This window comes from Saccostrea echinata, unplaced genomic scaffold, assembly GCF_033153115.1.
Source record: "Saccostrea echinata isolate AGI-Se365-2 ecotype Australia unplaced genomic scaffold, CSIRO_AGI_Sech_v1 ptg000064l, whole genome shotgun sequence".
Taxonomy (NCBI): domain Eukaryota; kingdom Metazoa; phylum Mollusca; class Bivalvia; order Ostreida; family Ostreidae; genus Saccostrea; species Saccostrea echinata.
In genome coordinates, this window is record NW_026889813.1 from 6,416,743 (window position 1) to 6,442,677 (window position 25,935).

Consider the following 25,935-nt stretch of genomic DNA (forward strand, 5'->3'; position numbering starts at 1 on the left):
GGCCACATCGCTCACCTGAGTAACTTTGGCCATGCTGTTCATTACCAGACTTCCCCCCTTGTAATACCTATTGTGGCCCCGCCCTACCCCCGGGGGTCATGATTTTAACAATTTAGAATCTACACTACCCCAGGATGCTTCCACATAAGTTTCAGTTTTTCTGGTCCAGTGGTTCTTGAGAAGATTTTTAAAGATTTTTCCTATATATTTCAATGTTTCCCTATTGTGGCCCGCCCTACCCCCGGGGGTCATGATTTGAACAATTTAGAATCTACACTATCCCAGGATGCTTCCAGATAAGTTTCAGCTTTTTTGGCTCAGTGGTTCTTGAGAAGAAGATTTTTAAAGATTCTTCCTATATATTTCAATGTAAAACTTGTATTCCCTATTGTGGCCCCGCCCTATCCCCGGGGGTCATGATTTGAACAATTTAGAATCTACACTATCCCAGGATGCTTCCACATAAGCTTCAGCTTTTCTGGCTCAGTGGTTCTTGAGAAGAGCTCAGTGGTTCTTGAGAAGAAGATTTTAAAAGATTTTTCCTATATATTTCAATGTAAAAATTGGATTCCCTATTGTGGCCCCGCCCTACCCCCGGGGGTCATGATTTGAACAATTTAAAATCTACACTACCCCAGGATGCTTCCACGTAAGTTTCGGCTTTTCTGGCTAAGTGGTTCTTGAGAAGAAGATTTTTAAAGATTTTTCCTATATATTTCAATGCAAAACTTGTATTCCCTATTGTGGCCCTGCCCTACCCCCGGGGGTCCTGATTTGAACAATTTAGAATCTACACTATCCCAGAATGCTTCCACATAATTTTCAGCTTTTCTGGCTCAGTGGTTCTTGAGAAGAAGATTTTTAAAGATTTTTCCTATATATTTCAATGCAAAACTTGTATTCCCTATTGTGGCCCCGCCCTATCCCCGGGGGTCCTGATTTGAACAATTTAGAATCTACACTATCCCAGGATGCTTCCACATAAATTTCAGCTTTTCTGGCTAAGTGGTTCTTGAGAAGAAGATTTTAAAAGATTTTTCCTATATATTTCAATGTAAAACTTGGATTCCCTCTTGTGGCCCCGCCCTACCCCCGGGGGTCATGATTTGAACAATTTAGAATCTACACTACCCCAGGATGCTTCCACATAAGTTTCGGCTTTTCTGGCTCAGTGGTTCTTGAGAAGAAGATTTTTAAAGATTTTTCCTATATATTTCAATGCAAAACTTGTATTCCCTATTGTGGCCCCGCCCTATCCCCGGGGGTCATGATTTGAACAATTTAGAATCTACACTATCCCAGGATGCTTCCACATAAGTTTCAGCTTTTCTGGCTCAGTGGTTCTTGAGAAGAAGATTTTTAAAGATTTTTCCTATATATTTCAATGTAAAAATTGGATTCCCTATTGTGGCCCCGCCCTACCCCCGGGGGTCATGATTTGAACAATTTAGAATCTACACTACCCCAGGATGCTTCCACATAAGTTTCGGCTTTTCTGGCTCAGTGGTTCTTGAGAAGAAGATTTTTAAAGATTTTTCCTATATATTTCAATGCAAAACTTGTATTCCCTATTGTGGCCCTGCCCTACCCCCGGGGGTCCTGATTTGAACAATTTAGAATCTACACTATCCCAGAATGCTTCCACATAAGTTTCAGCTTTTCTGGCTCAGTGGTTCTTGAGAAGAAGATTTTTAAAGATTTTTCCTATATATTTCAATGCAAAACTTGTATTCCCTATTGTGGCCCCGCCCTATCCCCGGGGGTCATGATTTGAACAATTTAGAATTTACACTATCCCAGGATGCTTCGACATAAGTTTCAGCTTTTCTGGCTAAGTGGTTCTTGAGAAGAAGATTTTTAAAGATTTTTCCTATATATTTCAATGTAAAACTTGGATTCCCTCTTGTGGCCCCGCCCTACCCCCGGGGGTCATGATTTTTACAATTTAGAATCTACACTACCCCAGGATGCTTCCACATAAGTTTCAGTTTTTCTGGCTCTGTGGTTCTTGAGAAGAAGATTTTTAAAGATTTTTCCTATATATTTCTATGTAAAACATTGATTCCTAATTGTGGCCCCGCCCTACCCCCGGGGGTCATGATTTGAACAATTTAGAATCTACACTACCCCAGAATGCTTCCATATAAGTTTCAGCTTTACTGGCACTGTGGTTCTTGAGAAGAAGATTTTTTAATGACCCCACCCTATTTTTGTCTTCTCTTGATTATCTCCCCTTGTGAGGGGACTTGGCCCTTCATTTTAACAATTTAAATTCCCCTTCACCCAAGAATGCTTTGTACCAAGTTTGGACAAAATTGGCCCAGTGGTTCTTGAGAAGTAGTCAAAAATGTGAAAAGTTTACAGACAGACGGACAGACAGACAGACGGACAGACAGACGGACGGACGGACGACAGACAAAATGTGATCAGAAAAGCTCACTTGAGCCTTCGGCTCAGGTGAGCTAAAAACCATTCAAATTAAATATGTTAACTTTTAAAAAATTTACTTGGAGGTAGGCGGCAGAACAATATTATCGTTCGCAGTTCTTTTCACTCTGGGGGGTGAATGCCTCTTCCATTTTTTGCAGCAGCCAAATCATTTTCTTGAATATGATTGATAGGAACCTGTAGATGTACATATACAGGATTTTTATTTTCACCCTGGGGCCAATTGGGAGTTGAAAAACAAAAAACCCAGGTTTCCAGAACTCTTACATGTAACATTTATGTATTAGATAGTCATCTTGTTATTTGGAGTATGTTTGGTGATGTCCAATAGATGTGCGATAAGCATAAGGGTACGGATTCTTCACTTTCAAACCTGAAGCTAATTGGGGGCCAAAAATTCATTTTTGTTTGTAAAATTTATGTTCCCAGAATGTTTTTTAATACATTTTATGCAGTCGTAATTATATAGCTGTTTTGCTGTATATATGTAATATGGATTTGGAATTTTCATTATCATCCAGGAGGTAAATTAACGACCAAAAATATTTTTAACACAAAAACTTTCTCTCCAAATCCCCTTTTAAACAAATATTAAGTTTCAGACTGACTTATGAAATTATGGTATGAAATACATAAAAAAACCTCATGGACCACACACACAGCTTTGTATTCTATGCTCAATTTGATCATGCAAGTTTATGCATATTATGGAACAAGCAAGTCCAAGAATTGTGGTCCTCGCTTTCGGTGTCTTAGTGTTTGGAAGCAATTATCTATGGCGTATTGTATCTGTCCTGTTTCTGTGTCCTGTCTTGTCTGCCATCACACAAAAAAGATTAATTTTTGAATTGATAAAAGTTTTATTTAAACTTTTCAAAACTGCATCAAGCTTCAAGATCAAGGCCATGAAGTCCAATATTATACTACAATGCAAAAGTTCTTGTCCCAAGTAATGCACAAAAATGCCAACAAAAAATATGAAAGTCTCTATTTTGGTGCAAAATTTAAGGAACTTATGGCCAAAGTTAATTTTTTTTTTTTTTTGAAAAGTAGATCAAACATCTAAGTCAACGCCATGAAGTAAAAAATGATAGACAAAGTCCTTTCTGAAAGGTTTTATCATAGATATTGTACATGTAAAATAAAAAAAAAAAGACATATCTTCTTTCATTCAAACGTCATTACCAAGGTAAAAAAATGAAAAAGACTGAAGGTTAAGGTCATTAGGTCAAAAACCAGGGTAATTTGGAAAGATTTTGAAAGAGGCAATACACATGTCAAATATAAAGGATAATCTTCTCTCATTCATTAGTTATCAGCATGAAAATTAGGTCAAACCTAAAGGTCAAGGTCATGAAGATTAAAAATTATAATATATTTGGAAGCGTCTTGTCACAGGTAATGTACTCTTTAGTTATAAACGGTCTCTTCTTCTCTCAATCATAAGTTATCATCAATGTTAATTTTTTTTTTGAAAAATAGGTCAAACCTCAAGGTTACAGGTCGAATAATCATAGAACCTTCGGAAACGTCTTGCACCTGTCATGCACCTTTCAAATGCCTCATCTTTTTCACTCAGAAGTTATAACCAATATTTCTTTTTGAAATGTAGGTCAACATCAAGGTCAAGGTCACAGGGTAAAAAATCATGGTATGTTTGGAAAGGTCTGATCATAGTTAATGTACATGTGAAACGTGAAAGCCATAACTCTTCTCATTCCAAAGTTATTACCAAGATTAAAGCAATGTTAAAATTTTGGAAAAGTAGGTCAAACTTCAGAGCCAAGATCACATGGTCAAAAATCATAGTTACCATTTGGAAATGTTTTGTCACCGTTAATGTTCATGTGAAGAATGAAAGCTTTATCTTTTCTCATTATAAAATTTATGACAAAGGATAAGTTTTTGTGACAGACAGACAGGCGGACAGACTGACAGACGAATGAAGTTTAATATCTCCTTGCTTTCCGGAAAGCGGTGACAATAACTTTTGTTGCTTAAAACCCAGGACCAGGGAAAGTACATTTAGAAGCAAATGTGTTAATGCTTGTCTATGAAAATATATATCATATGGATATATTTCTGAAGACAGTAACAAACCTAATAGATAATATAAGATCGTCACCAAAACATTTGCAATATATGCAATATGAAAATGTAAAATTGGCCTGTTATGAATGGCTGCTGACTTCATGAAGCATGATAAATACAAGGTGCATTTTTCAACCTATAATTTACATTTCCCATTTTCTCAATTTTTGTGCGAATGCACTTTTATTTTTTTCCCATAAATAGCTATAATGTCTCTAATTAGATGGCTATAGAACCTCTTTTTCTGACCAATGAAATGCACAAAAAGCTGAGGAGATGCATGGTATACATGCCTGTGTTATAACTTGTTTGCATGTTCGCACGTTTGAGTCTATAATACAGAGACAGTGAGTGGTGTCGAGTTTGAATAAATTCAAGGTGATGAATTTCTCAATTCCTTTGGTTTTGTTGCTTTGCATTTTAGCAACTGCTGCGGAGGCCCTAGGCACTCGCTTGACGATAAGAGAGTCGTCTTCAGGTAATACTTTATTAATGTTTGGTTCCTCTCATCTTATTCTCATTATCTCACCGTGCCTACTAAGCATTACTATATGATAAACAAATTATTTATATGTGTATACTCAGAAAGGAAATAAAGGTATGGGATAAAATATGGAGATAACGAATAGTAATCAAGCTGAAACGTCCATTAAACAATACAAAGTTACAGCAGAGCAAACACGGACATCTTAGAACACCAGAGGTGGGATCAGATGTCATAGATGAGAAAGCATCCCCTGTCATGATTGGGCAAACAATTTTTTTTAGACAATTCAGTGTGTAAATAATGGCCTAACAATTTGTATGAAAAACTCATTCGGCGGAAAAATATTAAAACCTTATGCCTTTTTGAGGAAAAAATATTTAATAAGTTAACAATAAGTATAACAAAATGGTAAGTTATATATATGTACTTCGTTAAGACATCTAATTTTTAAAGCAATGTTTTGGCATAGGAATCTCTAAATACATTGCTTCTTGTATCCAGGTATGATTCTGAAGACTATGAATGATAATAAGAACTATTTTTTATTATGACATAACGCTTTATACCATGACATGGACATTAAAAAACAGTCAGATGGCAAATGCAGATGTGAAGTTTCAAAACAATTTTCACTTCATATTGTATTTTTTTTTATTCAGCTCTTAAATCAATTATATTTTTTTCATTTTGTGCATTTATGGTTTTTGTAGGCTGCAAAGCGGGGTGGAAAAAATATCAAAACCATTGTTATGCATTTTTTGACCAGAACGTCAATTGGTTTCAAGGACAGGTTTGTGTTCTACTATTGAAAAAAAGAAACTTTTGCTTAGTAATGGAAATGTATCAAAATTTGTTTCAAAGTAATAAGGTATGAGGATTTCGTATTGTTTATATTATATATTTCAGATGTATTGTAATGAACTTGGTGGAACTTTAGTGAATATCGAAAATTTTGAAGAAAACGCATGGATCGCAACACAATTTACACAAAGTAAGAAAATATAAATCTAGTTTCAACTACATGTAATGTTTTCTTTGGCTGCTCTTGGTTATACGAGGGGTTATCAAAAAGTTCGTGGACTAGCGCCATAAAATTAAAACCGCTTTAGGTATATCAATGAATTTTAATACATTAGTTAGCATCATCTTTCTATCGATAGAATAAACCATAAAATCATAAGTTTTATTTTTTAATAAATTGTTATTGTTTTTGTAAGCAATGGTATGTCCAAGCGGCGCAACCTCAAATATGACGTTTTTTTCTACCTGAGTGTAACTGAGAAAAACTCTTTTAATATGAGCATTTGTCGTCAAAAAATCCGGTTAATCCAGGCATGTGGTACAACACAATTGTTCCGTAAAATTTGCAATTTTTACCCCATTCTGTAAATTCTATGAAATTTTATCGTAAATTTATATGGAGTGTACAAACAATTAAGGGTTCAAAAATGACGTCAAAAAGGGGGAGGGGTTTCTGTTTCCAACATTCTTTAAAGTTTCGCACCTGGAAAAACTGGTATAGACCTAGGGAATGTTTAAACGGGCTACTAAAAATAAAACACATCCAGAGTACTCGTTTTAAATAGCCAAAAAGATTCAGAGAGATGAAAGATGCACAGTTAAAGTCAATTTGTAGTGAGGGTGTCAAAAATCAGTCAAGTGAGGATCTTTCCTTATGTATAGATACATTTACAATATTATATCCATTGAAAGCAGCTGTTCATGACATTGTAAAGTCACATAAACAAGACGGACTTAAGTCCTTACTTAACTCCAGGTAATCACATCAAGATAAGTGTATAAGGTAGACGAGTGGACATTGAGAAACAATGACGTTGTCAGACGTCATGAAACTAAACGGCGACAGTGCCGGGTGATCATATAATGTCTTTTTAGCTCACCTGAGCCGAAGGCTCAAGTGAGCTTTTCTGATCACATTTTGTCCGTCGTCCGTCCGTCCGTCTGTCCGTCTGTCCGTCTGTCTGTCCGTCCGTCTGTAAACTTTTCACATTTTTGACTTCTTCTCAAGAACCACTGGGCCAATTTTGACCAAACTTGGTACAAAGCATCCTTGGGTGAAGGGGAATTTAAATTGTTAAAATGAAGGGCCAAGTCCCCTCACAAGGGGAGATAATCAAGAGAAGACAAAAATAGGGTGGTTCATTAAAAAATCTTCTTCTCAAGAACCACAGGGCCAGTAAAGCTGAAACTTATATGGAAGCATCCTGGGATAGTGTAGATTCTAAATTGTTCAAATCATGACCCCCAGGGGTAGGGCGGGGCCACAATGTGGAATCAATGTTTTACATAGAAATATATAGGAAAAATCTTTAAAAATCTTCTTCTCAAGAACCACTGGGCCAGAAAAGCTGAAACTTATGTGGAAGCATCCTGGGATAGTGTAGATTCTAAATTGTAAAAATCATGACCCCCGGGGGTAGGGTGGGGCCACAATAGGGAATCCAAGTTTTACATTGAAATATATAGGAAAAATCTTTAAAAATCTTCTTCTCAAGAACCACTGGGCCAGAAAAGCTGAAACTTATGTGGACGCATCCTGGGGTAGTGTAGATTCTAAATTGTTCAAATCATGACCCCCGGGGGTAGGGCGGGGCCACAATAGGAAATCCAAGTTTTACATTGAAATATATAGGAAAAATCTTTAAAAATCTTCTTCTCAAGAACCACTGGGCCAGAAAAGCTGAAACTTATGTGGAAGCATCCTGGGGTAGTGTAGATTCTAAATTGTTCAAATCATGACCCCCGGGGGTAGGGCGGGCCACAATAGGGAATCCAAGTTTTACATTGAAATATATAGGAAAAATCTTTAAAAATCTTCTTCTCAAGAACCACTGGGCCAGAAAAGCTGAAACTTATGTGGAAGCATCCTGGGGTAGTGTAGATTCTAAATTGTTCAAATCATGACCCCCGGGGGTAGGGCGGGCCACAATAGGGAATCCAAGTTTTACATTGAAATATATAGGAAAAATCTTTAAAAATCTTCTTCTTAAGAACCACTGGACCAGAAAAGCTGAAACTTATGTGGAAGCATCCTCAAGTAGTGTACACTCTAAATTGTTCAAATCATGACCCAGGGGATAGGGCGGGGCCACAATAGGGGGAATCCCAAGTTTTACATTGAAATATATAGGAAAAATCTTTAAAAATCTTCTCAAGAACCACTGGACCAGAAAAACTGAAACTTATGTGGAAGCATCCTGGGGTAGTGTAGATTCTAAATTGTTCAAATCATGGCCCCTGGGGGGAGGGTGGGGCCACAATAGGTATTACAAGGGGGAGTCTGGTAATAAACAGCATGGCCAAGTTACTCAGGTGAGCGATGTGGCCCATGGGCCTCTTGTTTAATTTTAGAATAATTTGGCAAATTATCAACGTATCAAGTTAAAATTAAACATTTGTTGATTTATGTTTTTCATAAATTTTGTAAGCACAGACTACATAGTATTAATTTTATCGCATCAGTCCACGAATTTTTTAATAACCCCTCGTAGTAATTAAAATTTCTTCAGAAATAGATCAAATTATTATTTATTATAAAATTTGGTTGACAGACTCTATATGGATTGATGCAACAGACATTGGAAACGAGGGAGTTTGGAGATCTTTTTCCACTTGTCAACCCACGCTCAATAATTGGTCGGCAGGAAACCCTAATAACTGGCGTGGATCCCAAAACTGCGCAACAATCAACTATGGAGGTCCAGGAATGTGGGATGATGACAATTGCTTCAAAAACCGTCCATTTATTTGCGAATCATTGGGTATGAACATTTAAAGTAAAAAAATCTTTTACATAAATATTGCTTTAAGAAGTACTACTCATTCTTTCATTGTTGCTTTTCCGCATAAGTAGTGACCAACAATATACTTCGAAAAAAGGGTAAAATTAATTTTTCTGATTTGCCAAATGTATAAATCTGATTCAGTATCAAATTTTCAGTTATATTTATCAATATTTAGTATCACAATATGATAATATTTTAATAAGAAAATAAAATGTTTACTATTTATGATTAGCTTATTTAATATATTACATGTGCATCAAAATAAATAATCTATTTCTTATTTTTATGTTTTGTAGGAAATGCGTGATGACTGTGTAAGCAGAAAAGCCAGACAGTTTTTCAAATAAATCATACTGAAGAAATGCTATTTATTTGCTTGTTATTCAAAACAGTTTATCTTTAGCAGTTGAACTTATATATAAATCCGTTCGTATTGTTTTGAGAAGTTTTGAGTACGTTTCAAATATCTTGTCTACAATTCCTGAGATAGATTCATTCTTTATTATTCAGATGGTTAAAGGTGATAACAGCTTGTTTTATCCTTGAATATTAACATAGATAATCATTCTGAAAAAAAATACGAAATTAATTTAAAACCAATTATTGTTTTCATCGAACAGTTTAATAAACACCATTTCTTCCCCACTTTTGGAAATAGGTAAGAGATAGATCAATAATTATTCCAGATTTAGATTGTATGGTAATTGTAAAGGGATTTTTTCTGGTTGTTAAAACAACATCATCATTGAAGAAGCATTTTTAACTTTGAGAAGGTTCCTTTGTGCATGACCTGAAGCATATCACATAGAGATATATGCTTTGCATATCAAAATTGAAATACCATAGTTGTCCACTTTTTTCATTCAGTAAGACTTAAACATTTTTTTTTGGTTATGTTTTCTGCAGCTGAAACAAAGTGATGAATGCCCTATGTTTAAATTCTTTATACGCCACTCACATGTATGCGTAATATATGTATGAAGCATTTAACTATGGTCTATACACTTGTCAAAATTTCCTCACCTTTTTTATTTAAAAAAATTCAAAACCCTTACATCAATTTATAAGTGGCTTACAATTTACAATGCTTACCCGACAAGACAAAAAAAATTGCAATAGAATGTGTGATTACTGTACCGTGACCTTTTTGTTGAAAGCATGAAGTGCGAGTTCCATATGTTTTTCGGGTGAATTTTTAATTAATTAATTAATTAATTAATTAATTTTTTTTTTTGGGTTCTCATGTGTTGTCTACTTTTAGTTGTTTACGAAAAACAAATAAGAAATTGAGTAAAATGCGGCGCATGTCCACACAAAAATGTGCAAGAGAAGTTTACATGGTTCAAGCTGGGTGTAGTTCACTATGGCATGTCAAACGTTGCAATATTCGATCTTTTCCATTTGTATTGTATAACTTTCCATTTGTATTGTATAATTTTTATTTGTATTGTATAATTTTTCATTTGTATTGTATAATTTTTCATTTGTATTGTATAATTTTCAATTTGTATTGTATAATTTTTATTTGTATTCTATAATTTTCCATTTGGATTTTATAATTTTCCATTTGGATTGTATAATGTTTATTTGTATTCTATATTTTCCATTTGTGTTGTAAAAAAAAATCATTTGTATTGTATAATTTTTCATTTGTATTCTATATTTTCCATTTGCATTGTATAATTTCTTATTTGTATTGTATATTAATTTCTTATTTGTATGCGATAATTTTTCATTTGTATTGTATCCGAGGATTGTTTATTTATTTCGTTACGAAGGATGTCATTGGTCATAAAATTTAGTCTGTATTTATAAAGGTCTCAGGTGCCCATCACAAACTTAGTCTGGTACCCTTCCCACAATTCCGATCGCGCACTCTCTACAAACACAAACTCGGCTCCTCTATTTGCGGTGCATGCTAAGGGACGACCATTTGATTCTCGGGGGGTGTCGAATCCGATTATTCATTTTCATTCTCTCGCAGGAGAGAATATTTATTTCCAATATGACCAGAGACAAGGAGAAAAACAAAAAGAAGAAAATACGCCCAAACCCGAAAACTCAGTTTTTTGGGGGTGGGGGTAGTTACCACCACTCAAGGTCAATTTATTTATTTTCTCAGTCAGCATTCCTAAGGACAGATTATTTATTTGCCATCTACCAGCGCTCCCTTTTTAGAATCCAATGACCGTCTAACATGCACGCAAATACATATGCCGCCGAAATATGGCTGAAATATTGCCGACTCGGCGTTAAACAATAATCAATCAAGCAAGCAAGCAAATACATATGAGCCCAGTTTGCTTTGAGCATCCGGAACATCTTCAACCCGATACGGGCTGAAACTTGACCAATGAAATCCTTCGTAACGAAACAAATAAACAATCCGCGGATGCAATACAAATGAAAAATTATCGCATACAAATAAGAAATTTTACAATACAAATAAGAAATTATACAATGCAAATGGAAAATTATACAATACAAATGAAAATTATACAATACAAATAGAAAATTATGGAATACAAATAAAAATTATACAATGCAAATGGAAAATTATACAATGCAAATGCAAAAGATCGAATATTGCAACGTTTGACATGCCATAGTTCACGATAGATTTGTTTTCTTTCACTATACGTGTTTATTATGCTTACGACCTTTCAAAATACCATCCGAAAGACCAACAGAGATTACATTAATTCCTTACAATTATAAGAAGTCCTTAGATTTTGAACGAGGGGTCAGAACATTTTCATTCAGGGTAAGGGGAATGAATTTTTCGATCGTTATACAGATACTGGATTGGAAGAGTCTATAGGCCAAAACATATCCTAATTATGTACATAAAATATCTGCATTTAACTTAGCTACGTAAATTGACTTAATATTGATGCATGTTTGGTTTATGGCATGTATTTTTGAATTGCTTATCGGTAAATGGTAATTGCTTGTTGCAAATGCCAGTCTCATTTCATCTGCTTTTATTTGAAATGAGATTGATAATTTCAAATGACATGTATATGTACTACAAACAAAAAATTTAAATTACTTGACGGTATAAAGAGTGTTTACGTAACATCGTACACGACAGATAAGTACTTTTACAGCTCGTGCTGCTGAAGAATTTCAATGTTATATTGCGATAGAAATTGCTGAAGTGTGCGAATTGACTAAATGATGTTTATTTCCTGACAAGGTCATTGTATGGACCATAAAACTTGCAAAATGATGCCTTCAAATGATTTCCTTACCTAGGATGCAAAATGATGCAAATCTAGACCTATATTTGGCACCCAGGCCATTGAGCAGTGAGGGTTCTTAGGTAATATGCAAAGTTGCTTATCATTTTCTATCGACAAAAAGACAGGTCCCCTTTTTTGGAACATAAAAATTTTACTTATCGAATAAATACGTTCTTTACACAGTTTGTGTTTTATATTCATTAAGACAAACAAATTTTTGATGATAGGTGATACGTACATGTGTCTGTTTCTAATTTATATTTTATGCAGCCAACAGTTACTTGATAAAGTACAAAACGGTATCGTTTTTGTTCACTTTTCATCCGATTAGAAACTCCTTAAATCTTCTCCACTAATGTTTTGATCATTCAGACGCATGCCTTTATCAAACAAATCGAAGCGGTTTGATGATCAAGACAAATTCCATTGTTATCGGAAGAATTCATAGTCATACATGATATACAAAAAATGTCCACAAAGAACACAAGTGGTTTGAAACTTGACCGAGAACATAATTGATCTAACTCATGACAAGTAATTGTTCCCACTAATAATTAGTACATTTTGCATAAATATTTGGTCGGTCATTTTCCACACATAACTCATGAGTGTAACTTAACTTAACTTTTGATGTCTAAAGGTCAAGGGTATGTCTATACATGTATAAAGTAATAATAGTCATTTCTTAGTTATAAATACAGGACTATGAACTTAATTGTATTCAATCAAGGAGATCAATTTGCTTAATTAACGGATGTTGACAGATTCAAATCTAGGGCTATAAATGTAAAACGACCATTCACTTAAGTTTTTTTTTCGCAAAAAATGTTGGTGTTGGTACCTTGACTCAAGACTAAAATTAAGAATATAAGAATTACAGGCACGTCTAAATATAACAAAATCATGATATTTTACTTCATTGATTTCCCGGGCGACAATTGATGGCAACATCGATGGTTTCTTTTGTTATACAGTTTCAAGTTGAACACGACTCGTAAATAGGCATACGCCATTTTCGATATTACTATCTACGATATCAGCACTGGGGTGTACTCTTTGCATTCGTTACACCTGACTACTTTATTGTCACGGGTATCGGCGTGGAATGGCAACCTGTGTTCGTGCTGGTTATCTTGCATTACCTTTGTTTACATTTTATTGCAGTAACGTGAATTTGTGTTTGTTTGTATACTGCACTGACATGTGCAACTGTTGTAAGTTTTATTGGTTTCTTACTTTCCTGCATAAGAAGAAGTACTCTGTTATTTTTTGTCGCTACCGAGTGCTGTATAAGCATACATCCGTCTACACCAGTGACGATTGATTACACTGAACAGTGACTAAATGAGCGGCTTTATATAGGGGCCCTTAGATATAGCAAGAGACCAATCGAATATGGCGGACACATTCTTTTTATGAATCGTGTTCAGCTTTAATTGTTAGATGTCCATTATCGTCTATAGGCTGTTGATGCAGACTCTGTAGTGTCTTTTATATCGAGCTCACTTGTATATAACGAGTTCACTTCAATAACTGAAAATTTTATATTTGTCTCCGCTTTCAGTATAGTGCAGGGACATCAAAATATAAATCCGATTCGTCGATCTGTCCATCCCTCAATCTGTCAGTCTCTCTGTGACTAGAACTTTAATAAAATCTTGGTCATAACTTTTGAATGAAAGTAGATAGGGATTTCATAAGTCACATGTGCATTATCTGTGACAAGACCTTTGCGAATGTACTATAATTTATTACTTAAAAATTGTAATTTTTTAGCATAATTGACCGACAAGAAAAACAAGACAGTTACAATATGTAAGGGTTTATAAAAATCTATTACCCATGTGATTCCATGTCTTCTAATATTCTATGTGTTTTCGATGTGAAAAAGTTAACAATAAATACCATAGGGATATATAACTACCACAAACAACTAAGTACCACTACACATTTCTGAAAAATTAAACAGGGCTCAAAGACCCTGACAAAAAGATTCTATAACTAAATCAAGTCATTGGGTATGTATGTCTGTTTGATGTTTCATTAACAAGTGGGTTGAGAAAAAACGAGTCAAAAACAATATGAGGATGTTCAACAAATATATTAATACAGTTTCAGATGTAAAACTGAACAACAATGTTAAAGTGCGATGCAGTTCCCTGAATGAAACTTGGTGAAAGTATCGTTAGCAGGGCTCCCACTGGACCAAAATTCTCTTTCACCACTTTTGCGTGGAGCATATCACGACCTTTTTTTTAAAAAAAACTTTTTCCCATTTATATAGGCCTACTAAGTATTCATTTTTTAATATATTCCATATCATATCTACTATAATATTCTATTCTTAAACTTGTAATCATCTCAATGCTTCACTTATTTAATATCCAACCAGCATTTTTTCTGAAAGAATAACAAGTTATAGATTTTAAAATATTTTATTATGGATTTGAACAACATCATAACAGGTACTGTAGTATGCATTTATAATATCATAAACTGTCAGCACATACATAATACATATAAAGGTAAAAATAATGATTATCTCAGAGATTCCAAACAAATACAGAAAATGTTTGTTATGAAGTTTATTGGCGATTAAGGGCACGGCTGATATTGAATACAAACAACATTCACAACACAAATCACAACTGTCAAATGTGGGCTGCATACAACTAGCAAGCCCCAAAAAGTATGAACAACATATCATATCAAATAGGTGACCTTGATCCTGGGAGTGGCAAGACTCAAGGTCAAAGTTCAACAAATGCATAGGTGACCTTGATCCTGGGAAGTGCAGGACTCAAGGTCAAAGTTCCAACACATACAAGCAATATGACCTTGCCACTGAGAGGTGCAGAGGTCAAGATCAGTTTCAAATGTCATGTTTCACAAATTATATAGTAAAAGCCGCTCGCTACGCTTCTGATGTGTCAGCCATACGAGGTGTGAAGATCGTTGATGGTTTTATCCTGAAATACATAAAACAACCAGTATCAATGTTTCGACTAACAAAAATTGCATACAAGAATTAAGATTAACGGTGTGGGTGGGTTTGGGATTGAAAATAATTGTTGATTTTGAATTCAATTTGACATGAATAAATTGCACCATCCTTACTGTTGCAGTGATTGAAGAGAAAAGGGAGATTAATTTGAGTGTGCATGACTTATATATATCTGCTTTTTGTGGGTTTTTAACAATGACTTTGTTCCGGTTTTTAAAGAGAAATGAAATATGAAGATAACGAACAGTATTCAATCTAGAAAGTCCAATGAAAAGATACAAATCTGGAGCAGAGCAAACACGGACCACAAAATTAAGAGGTGGGATCAGGTGCCATGGAGGAGTGAGCATCCCCTGCCGACCGGTCACACCCACCGTGTGCTCTTTGTCATGATTAAAAAAAAACCCGGAAAATCCGTAGACAGTTTAGTGTCTAAATAATGGCCCAACAATCAGTATGAAAAACGTCAGTCACCATTTGACTCAATTATATGTTGTTTGTGCTGAAAAGATCATTGTATTGACCATAAAACTTGCGAAATAATGACTTCAAAAGAGACTTTTGATATCCCTGTTTCATCAACTTGTTTGTTAATAGCTCGCCTCGTTTTAGAAATTGTTCATACGTAGAGCATGTTCTTGGATATCGAATCAACTGAGAGACATAAACCCCATGTGCAGGTGATAAGGGTATATTACTACATACGTAAGGGAAGTTGACGATTGAAAAGTTGAAGTCATCACGTTTATCATAAAGCTTTGTTGTTACATGTACTTTACCATTAAGGTCTTTTTCTAGTAAAATATCTAAATATGAAACAGATGTATCAGACTCTGTGGTATCTTTATTTCAAGCTCACTGAGATATATCGAGTCGACACATGAATGGAAGTAAATATTGTTAATTGATAATACGTCGTCGATATATCGAAATGTCGAGCTTAAGGCCACAGCAAGTGTTTTCTTCTTCTCATGTACAAGTTTTTGAATTAATTCTGCTTCATATGAATACAAAAATAGGTCTGCTAATAACGGTACACATGGGAATTCAAACAGATTGTTGGAAGACCTGATCTCCAAAAACTACATAGATATTGTCAATCAGAAACTCAAGCATCTTTATAAGATAAACTGCAGAGTACTTGTGTGTACAATCAGAATGCTTTTTAAGAAAATACTTTTGCAAATGACCAGTGACAAGGAAAGTATATTTACGAGTTCCATTTTTATTGAAAAAGCAGCTGTCTATGATATTAAAAAGCCTGAAAAGAATGAGACTGATTTAATTTGACATACATGCAAGTGGCAGATAACAAACATATTCGATGAATATTTCTTCAGGCACACCAGTTTCTAAAGAAAATTGCATTTCCTGAAATGATATTTTTTCGTCATTGCTTAAAATAACAAGGAACTGCTAAATGAGGTAGGTATGAACAGTATTACAAAATATTTCCTTTGATAAAATAAAATCAATGTGGTTGAATTTAAGCAAGATGTGTTTGTAAAATACTGATGCTCCGTATGACACCCCAAGGCCAAAGGTTAAAGTTTTTCAAATGTAAGTCAAACTCCAAGGTCAAGAGTTAAAATATGTTGATACCCGAAGAAAGGTCTTATTACAAGGAACACACAGGTGAAATATAATAATATTAGTACCAATCAGTCAGAAAATATTGCCAAGATTAAAGTTTTTCAAAAAAGTAGTCATACTCCAAGGTCAGTGATATGAAGTTTAAAAAAATAATGGTACTAAAGGAAAGCTGCTCAAAAGGAATGTATAAGTAAAGTATGGAAGTCCTAGTAGCAACTGTTCAAAAGTTATAGGCAAGGTTAAAGTCTTTTCTTATGTTGGTCAACCTCATATGTGAACACCATGAGTTAAAACTGTTGGTACTTTAAGAAAGGTATTCTTATCATAAGGAATACACATGTGATTTATGAACGTCCTAATAGCCCAAATTCAAAGTTATGGTCAAGAATTTTTTTTTACAAAAGAAGGTCAAACTCAAATGTCACGTTTAAAAACGTTGGTATCGTAAGAAAGATCTGGACCTATGGAATATTCATGTGAAATATAAAAAGCCTTGCTCAAACAGTTAAAAAGTTATGGCCAAGGAAAAAGTAAATTTTTGTCAAAGTAGGTCAAACTCTAAGGTCAAGTTAAAGAGGTCAAATATGTTGGTACTATAAGAAAATCCTTGTCTCAAGGAATACACATGTGAAGTATGAGATTCCTAGCACCAAACATTCAAACGTGATTTGCAAGGTTAAAGTTTTTAGGGACAAACAGATTAACACACACACACAGACAGACGGACAGACATATATACCCCCGAATCTTCAATTACGGGGCATAATTATTAAATGAAGATATCCTTGTAGATCAATTTTATTTACCCAAAACTGCACTTACTGTAAGAAAATAAATAAGTGCAGGATTGAGTTCTGGACTACTTTAATAAGAAACCGACCAATCTTTACAGAAAATTCCTTCATTTACTTTCCGGATATTTCACAAATAAATGAAAACTTTTTAGAACAAGGCCAGTCATTCCATTTTCCCAAAGTTATAAAATTCGTCACTGCACAGTGCTCCAGTCTTCCGCCATTTGTCGGCTGGTCCTTTTTCCAGCTTGTAAACTTACGCTTACCCGTTGAAAAAGATCTCCAGTCCAGTCACCTTCTTTTCCTAGGTCTATTCGATCTATCCATATATTATCTGTAAATAAGAATGAGCGATGCATTAAAGTAATTTGAAAAGAATAATGTGAAATGCAGAAACGTTGTAATTAAGATATACCTGACTTATATTGAGATGAGATCCACTTATTCTCATTCTGGCCATCAATTTGCACTAAAGTATATCCATGTTGTCTACAGAACATCTGAAAAAAACATATTTTGATAATAAAAACAACACGTACAGAAAATCGTCATAATTCTATCCTTTATAATACACTTTCATACTAGTATGCTTACATTCTTGAAATCAATCCCTTACGTGTGTTTGAGCTTTTTGTTATTTTTATCAATTTAACCAATTTAAAGTTGTAAGTTTCTGAAGTTATTATGCTACTGTACAAATATTTAAAAAAAAAAAAAAAGATTATAAGGGTCCTGGACACAGTTGCATTGTTTGCAATTTTAAATGTCTATTTTTATTCAAAACATGATTTGAACTTACCTGAATATTCTAAGACTTCGTTGACAGCGACATTCTTCGTAACATCACGTCCGACATCTGAGTAAGTAAACATGACACGATCTCTGTTATTGTTAGTGTTTACGTTTTACAGGCGTGTCTAATTTGTTTAGTCTGCACACATCACTGAGAATGGAGTGACAAAACTGGTGACTTAATTTTGCTTTCTCGCATTTCTACTCTGAACTTTCTGGATTATAGTTTACATATTTTTCATTAATACAAAACAAAATTTTATGGATAAAGTTTACTTCGTGAAAGTGCAAGGATATGTGTCAATAAAACGCGTCCCGAAAATCATAGTTTAAATGATTTCCAGATAAAAATATTTTTAACACGCTTTTAATATATTTCGGTGTGAAATGCTCTAGTAACATATAAGTAATGCTATTATTTAGAAAATGTGAGCTTCAAATCTGTGTCCCACTCTCTACCATCGGCTCATACATTCACCTCTGTCGTTCGCTCTCGTATATCACAGTGATAAGCATGAGAAATAGTGCTTTGTTTTAATTCATTATAATTAAATATTTGAGCTAATGATAGTCCTTAAAGATAGATATTTACTAAATAGATATAAAACTATTAGTTTAATTTGAAATAATCCTTGAAATGTTATGTTTTTTACGTAACGTCAAAAATCTTGACGCGAGCCCATTGCAGAGGTGTCTGAGAGAGGAACGAACGACAACTATGTATTGCAGATCGTCTGTGTCTCAGTCCCTTTAAGACACCGAAGAGACATCAAATCTCTTTGGTTTTTGATTTTCAAGTTGTTATTTTTAAGTAGAGAGCAGAAAATAACGTATTTGAGGATCTGGTTTTATATTTTATGTTTACATTTGTGTATAGAATCTTTATTTTGTCTGCTGATAACTGAAGCTATTCTTCACATCTATTTATCCATTTTATGCAATCCGCAGGATATATTTTTTCTCGATCTAAGAATTTACTACGAAATATTGAACATTGAATATCGAATTTGTTGTACAAAAGAAAACAGTATAAATCATTTGTGAATAGCATTTAAAAAAAACAGTTACCCACATGGGCCTCAAACAAATTTATTCTCATTGGGAAAATTCATAACAGTGATATTTAAACTTTCTCCATCCCTTTGGACACACTGGAAAATAGAAAAAAGTCAGCTCCTGACTGTCTTTGCAGAAGATAAATTGGAAAGTGGTAGATTAATACAAAAAATCAGAAAAATATACATTTACCACCTAACGATATAATATATTGGATAATTCTTTCCACTTTGACATCGATTTGTTTATGACAGTGTGGGAACTTATGTTAGAGTCAGTTCGGAATATACATAACAAGTATTGTCAAAATAAGCGGAAAAAAATACATATCTCCAGGTTTATGCTTTGCTAAATTTACGAAGCGTGTCTTCTTTCAAATATCTTTAAATTCTTTCAGAAGTGGTCAATTATACATCTAATTTTTCCAGCGGAATCACGGTCATTAAACGTGCATCCAGTACTTCTGCACTGTGTCTCAAATACCACCGACTTAAAAGAAAAAAATAATAATTATCAAGTATCGAAGGATTGATCAGTTTTTATGGTGGCATAAACAACCTTGGTAATAAACAAGAGGACCATGTACCACAACGCGCTCACCTGAGTAACTTAAGTCCTGATCTCTTAAGAATAGTTTTCTTCTTTATGTTCCCATGAAAAATTGTGACTAGATTATTGCCCCACAATAATTTCAAGAGATTTCTGAATCCAAACACGTGGATGCTTCAATATCTATATAACTAAAATCATATTGCAGCTATGGAGAAGAAATTTGTGTTCCTGTCAACAAGTATTGTGTAAAATTTGATCCCGATTTAACCAATTTTAACCCTAGGTGTATAATTTGAAGAAGAAAAAAATGAATCAAAACAATCTGGAAATGTTTCCAATAATTATTCTATTGTGTATTTTGAGAGGATTTTGAAAATGTCCTCTTATTAAGACCCATGATAAACCTATTGTGGTCCTACTCTATTCCAAGATTTTAAAAGAAAAATATAGAATCTATATTATGTCAGGATGCTTTAAAATAAGTTGATTTTTTTCTGATTCAGTTGTTCTTGAGAAAAAGATTTAAATAGTTTGTTCTAAATATATTCCAATGCAAAAAGAAAAAAAAAGAAGCGAAAAATAAATCTTGATCCTCTATAGTGTATTCGTGGCCCCACCCTAGCCCCAGGTGCCATGATTTGAACAATTCCCTATGTTTGGAAGCTCACATATACGTTTCTTCTTTTCTCCTCCCATATTCGGATATTTTCTAATGTAAAATTTAATCCCTTATTGTGCCTCCAACCTTCCTCCATGTTCTGAACAATGTACGATCTACATCATGTTAGAAGCACTTTATTAGTTATCATGATCCCTGGTCCATTTTTGTGAAAAAATGTTTTAAAGACTTTGCCCCTTGATATTCAATGTTCAAATCTTATCCCCTAATGTGACCCCACCCTACCCCATGTAGCCTTGATCTGAACATTTAGAATTTACTATACCTAAGAAAGCTTAAGTTCACCTTCTCTGGTCCAGAGTTTCTCGAGAAGAAGATTTGTAATGACCCCACCCAATTTTTGCTTTTTCTCGATAATTTCCCCTTGAAAGGGGGTTGGCCCTTCATCTCAACAATTTAGAATCTCTTTAACTTAAGGATATTTTGTGACATCTTCTGGTTAAAATTGATCAAATGGTTTTCAAGAATGTGAAAAGTTTACAGACGGACGGACAGCAAGATAGACAACAAGACAGACAGAAGACAGTTGGACAGACGCCCGAAAACGGATGATCAGAAAAGCTTTGAGGTAACAATAAAAAATTTATTTACCTTTATGAGTTTCATTCTCTGCTGCATGGACCTAAAGAGTTGAAAATGGATATCCGATATGTTTTGTACCAAAATCTAATTATTTTCGAAATCACATTCAACCTTCTTACTGGCCGACAAAGGCACCCATATAAGGCAAACAGAAAGGGTAATCACACTAAGAATTCTGTAGTTATGTTGAAATGATAACAAAATATGCGATTGACTTGTATGCACAATATTGATTATATATATATATATATATATATATATATATATATATATATATATATATATATATATATATATATATATATATATATATATATATATATTCAAATATTATCCTAATGGTGCAATTATGACGTCTTCGCGTGATGCTGTTTATTTAAGGAATAACTGTCTTATTTTTTGGATTCATGATGTGATCAATCGAGTGGCTTGCGTGATAATTTGCATAAACGCCGAAGGAGTTTATGCATAAAATTATCACGCAAGCCAATCGATTGATCATCGTCATGAATCCAAAAAATCTGACAGTTATTCCTTATATTTACATGCTCCTGATTCTGCAAATTCCCGTGCTAATAGCCCCGCTTCTGTCTCTATTTGTCCCGCCCCGCACGTGATTTTTTTTAACCGCGCCTATCGATGAACCAGTTGATTTATGTAGAAATAAAGTATTTTTACAATTTGTAATTTTATCTCGGACAAAGACATTGGAAATGTAAATATTATGGGATCAGTCGTGCTACGATATTATTGATTTTTGAAAGGGGTGCAAATATGCACAGATTCTGAAATGTAGCACGCTGTTTACTCCTATCACACATTGCAAATCCTAGCAACATGCTGCACGCAAGCAACAAGCCTTAATCAGATTGCACGTGAGACAGTCAGTTTAAACAATCACTACATATACGTCGCGGATTCGAATACACTGATGAGACTTTGCAAACCGATGTCCCGTGTCACAGTAGTCATGTAAATGCTAGCTCGAAATAAGATCCCTCACGCTTTAAGTCCGTACGTGCTGAGTACAGGTCTAAATAAATTATCTTTCACTAGCAAATGGTGGCATATCAATATGAGTGAAACTTTTTCGAAGGGAAGGGACTTTACACAATCAAAACAAACAAAACCAAAATCTGTACACGCAAAACGGTTTGTGATAAACATGAACGAACATCCAGAGTTTGTAGAGAAATGACAAGTTGCTAATATGAGCCATAATAATTTTTTAATCTAAGCTCACTTCATAAACAGCAAAGAAAACATCAAACTATATTCATATGAAAACAAAATTTATTAAAATAAATATTTGGATATAAACCAACTTTAAACTAGTGTTAATTGTAACGGAAACTGTTTCAGATGTTCCCAAACGGTTCGCTCCCCCACTTCCTTATGGTGCCCCATTCCAAACAAGCTTAATTGTATTAGGTAATACTGTTGTATTAAAGATATATACTTTATTTTCTAAAGCATTTTATCGGAAAACTACTCCAATACAGTCGTGCGGGTATTAGCCAATCATATTAAAAAAAGTGTATTCTAAAAGTTCTTGTCCCAGGTAATGTACCTGTAAAATATGAAAGCTCTCTCTTTTCTCATTCAAACCAAGATTGAAGTTTTTTTGACAGGCTGACAGACTGACGATTGGAGTTTAATGAAAAAAAAGGTCAAACTTTAAGGTGATGACAGCAAAATTTATGCAAATTTAGGCCTTAATTTGCCACTCAGGGTCATTGAGCAGTGAGGGTTCTTATCTTGCCATTGCCTACCGTTACACGGTACCCCGCCTTTTACGGACTCATTCGATCCGAAAGACCCGTTACTTTCACTTTGCCGGGCTCTTGGTTTACGTCGACGTGTTAGGTTTGACACGGCGCTGTGAACGAGAATCGAACCCGGGCCTCCCGATCACAAACGAATAGCCTGACCAGTCTGGTAAGAATATAATAGTACTTTATAAATCACAAAAGTTGACGATAGAAAAGTTGAAGTGCTTTCTTTTGTCATACAGTTTAATTGTCAGATGCCACTTATCGTCTATTGGTGGTTAAACATCTAAATAAGAAACAGATTTTGCAGACTCTGTAGTGTCTTTTATTTCGAGCTCACTTGAATATAACGAGTTCACTTCAATAACTGAAAATTTTATATTTGTCCTCCGCTTTCGCTGAAGTGCAGGGTCATTAAAATATAAATTCGATTCGTCTGTATGTCTATCCGTCAGTCTTTCAGTCTCTCTGTCACTAGAACTTTTATAAAACTTTGGTCATAACTTTTAAATGAAAGTACATAGGGATTTCATAAGTCACATGTGCATTATCTGTGATAAGACTTTTCCGAATGTACTATAATTTATTACTGAAAATGTAACTTTTTAGCATAATTGACTGACAAGAAAACAAGACAGTTACAATATGCAAGGGTATTATAAGAATGATTCCTACCTCTACTACGCATGTGATTCTGTGTCTTCTAATATTCCATGTGTTTTTGATGTAAAAAAGTAAATAATAAATACATGTTCCATAGGGATATATAACTACCACAAACAACTTATAAGTACCTATAAACATTTTTAAGAAGCAAGGCTCTAAGACCCTGGCAAAAAATGCTAAAAACTAAAACAAGTAATTGAGTATGAATGTATGTTATTTTCTAATTCGACCAGTCTCAACCGAACATAAATTATTTATATCCTCATTCAAAATTCAAAACAAAACACCAATATTATGGGTAGCAGCTCCAAGACCTGCGCATTTCGAAATATCAATAAAAGATGTCGGAAAAAAAAAATCAGAATTAATTCAATATACATAATTAAATACCCAAAGACTTAGAGACAGAAAGTAAAGACTGCACGTTTTCTTTAACGTATCCACCTTTTGAATTTTCTGAACGCCACCTTCCATGTTTTTTGAAAAGTCTATCATTAACTCAAGCGTTAGCTGCAGCACTAGTCCCTCCAGACCTAAGGCCATGCAAACCAAATTTAGATTTCTCAATTCCAAGAGATTCAAGAGCATTCAACAACAATCCCTGCTCTAGTATAAGACAAAGGACCTGGATTTTTGAATCTAAAACTGTTATTCTTTTTACAAAATGTAATGGCTCTAAAATATAACAATCAGACTCTGAACGTATACCAGCCTTTTGTAAATACAATTTTAACATTTCAAAAGGACATGTACATTTTCCCATTTTTGAAATATTCACATGACTGCCTTGTTTATATTTATCTGTCTTACTCTTGGCAACATACAAAGTGACATTTTCATCGTGAAAAACGATATCAGAACGACTTAAGTTCACTAATTCAGAAAATCGTAAAAAGGCTGCAAAACTCAGAAGACACATGCAAGCAATTCTCACATCGGGTAAGTTGTTATTTGAAATTCCGAACCTTCTTCTGCAACATTTCCTGAAAAATTGGTTCTTTTTTTAGATACTGGTTTAGCTGTACATGTGTGGGCTCCTTCCTTAACTGAAATCACTAGTGAAGAATGGCATAGATTTTTAAAACCTGACAAATCGTGCGCCCAAGAAATGGCGTAAAACGCTTCATTAACTTTAGACATGGAATCGTGCTCCTCAAACAAATACAATGAAACATGCAAATCGAAAGCAGGAAATTGTTGAACAGGAGGACTTTGAGAACTGCACCACTTAATCCGTCGGTTAAATTCGTATTTATATTTACGTGACGTATTCTCAGATTTAGATTTTTAACAAAATAATTTCAAGTCGTCAAGATCTTCTTTTGATGCCTGGAAAGAGCGCCATCGTCCTGTTTGAAACACATCTGAAAAAATTAGAATTCGGAAAAAGAAATTATTAATAATTTTTCCATTTGTAGTTTTAAAATCAATAAAAGACCTTGTCACTCATGAGTGAGGACCATGTCTCCCAAATATTTTCTAGCCTTGTCTCTCAGTATACAACCTTATATACTAGGACCATGCTATTATGTACGTTACTGCTTTACTTTAATTCGACCACGTCTCTCAGTATACAACATACTAGGACCATGTCACTAATAACTAAATTCATTCAGTGTCACACAACCATTCATGTTCATAATCAAAATATTTAAAAATGCTGCATGTACGTATTCAATACACATTTATCATATTCTCATACATCTGACCCTGTCACTAACACAATTGAGTTAGGACCATGTCTTTCTATCTTAAAAGCATATCCTCACAGCTAGCAAAGATCCATGAAATTTCTCAGTACCGAAAATGCAACTATTTGAAGAACCCTTATGCAAAATCATTGAAGCATCTCTAAATTCAATGACCTTATTGATATAATTCTTGTATTCCAATTTCTCATCAAAAATCATTGTCCAAAATGACGCAGATGGCTATCTAGGAACAATCAATGTACTATTTGCTCTACAATATATGATATGTTTTATTGCTCTCCTGATTAAATGCACTGGCGGCACAACCCAGTTGTTATCTGAACCCCAGTCTTGAGAAAAACAGTCCACTGCCTCTATACCAGGATTCCAAAATAATGAATTAAATCTTGGTACTCTAGTATTTTTTGAAATTAGCAAATCTATCAATATTATAAGGGCCCCACATTTCATTCATAAAAAAAATCTGAAAAATTGAAAAATTCTGAAGAAAAGAACCAATGGTCATAATTAACAAGCTTACTAAAAATCAGCCTTTTCATTCAAAGATCTTGGAATCCATGTAATAAATAGAAATCTGCTTTTGTAAACATAACACAAAAATAGAAAATGACATATCTTGTAAAGCCTTTTTCGTACTACCACAATTCACGATTTTT

General features: G+C 34.2%; 1 protein-coding gene and 1 long non-coding RNA gene across 2 annotated transcripts; one reads left to right on the forward strand and one right to left on the reverse strand.

Annotated features, from left to right (window-relative positions):
• The first annotated feature begins 4,865 nt into the window (after positions 1-4,865).
• Positions 4,866-9,194, forward strand: LOC133175946 (lectin BRA-3-like). The gene is made up of 5 exons (XM_061311102.1): positions 4,866-5,017; positions 5,737-5,816; positions 5,933-6,017; positions 8,599-8,808; positions 9,129-9,194. The coding sequence occupies exons 1-5, from the start codon at positions 4,921-4,923 to the stop codon at positions 9,137-9,139; spliced, it is 483 nt and encodes a 160-aa protein (XP_061167086.1). The 5' UTR covers positions 4,866-4,920; the 3' UTR covers positions 9,140-9,194.
• Positions 9,195-17,521: 8,327 nt separating this feature from the next.
• Positions 17,522-18,323, reverse strand: LOC133175841 (uncharacterized). Its single transcript, XR_009719331.1, has 3 exons — positions 18,268-18,323; positions 17,884-17,968; positions 17,522-17,802 (listed from the first exon to the last, which is right to left on the reverse strand). It is a non-coding gene; the product is annotated as an uncharacterized LOC133175841 (long non-coding RNA).
• Between the last annotated feature and the right edge of the window lie 7,612 nt (positions 18,324-25,935).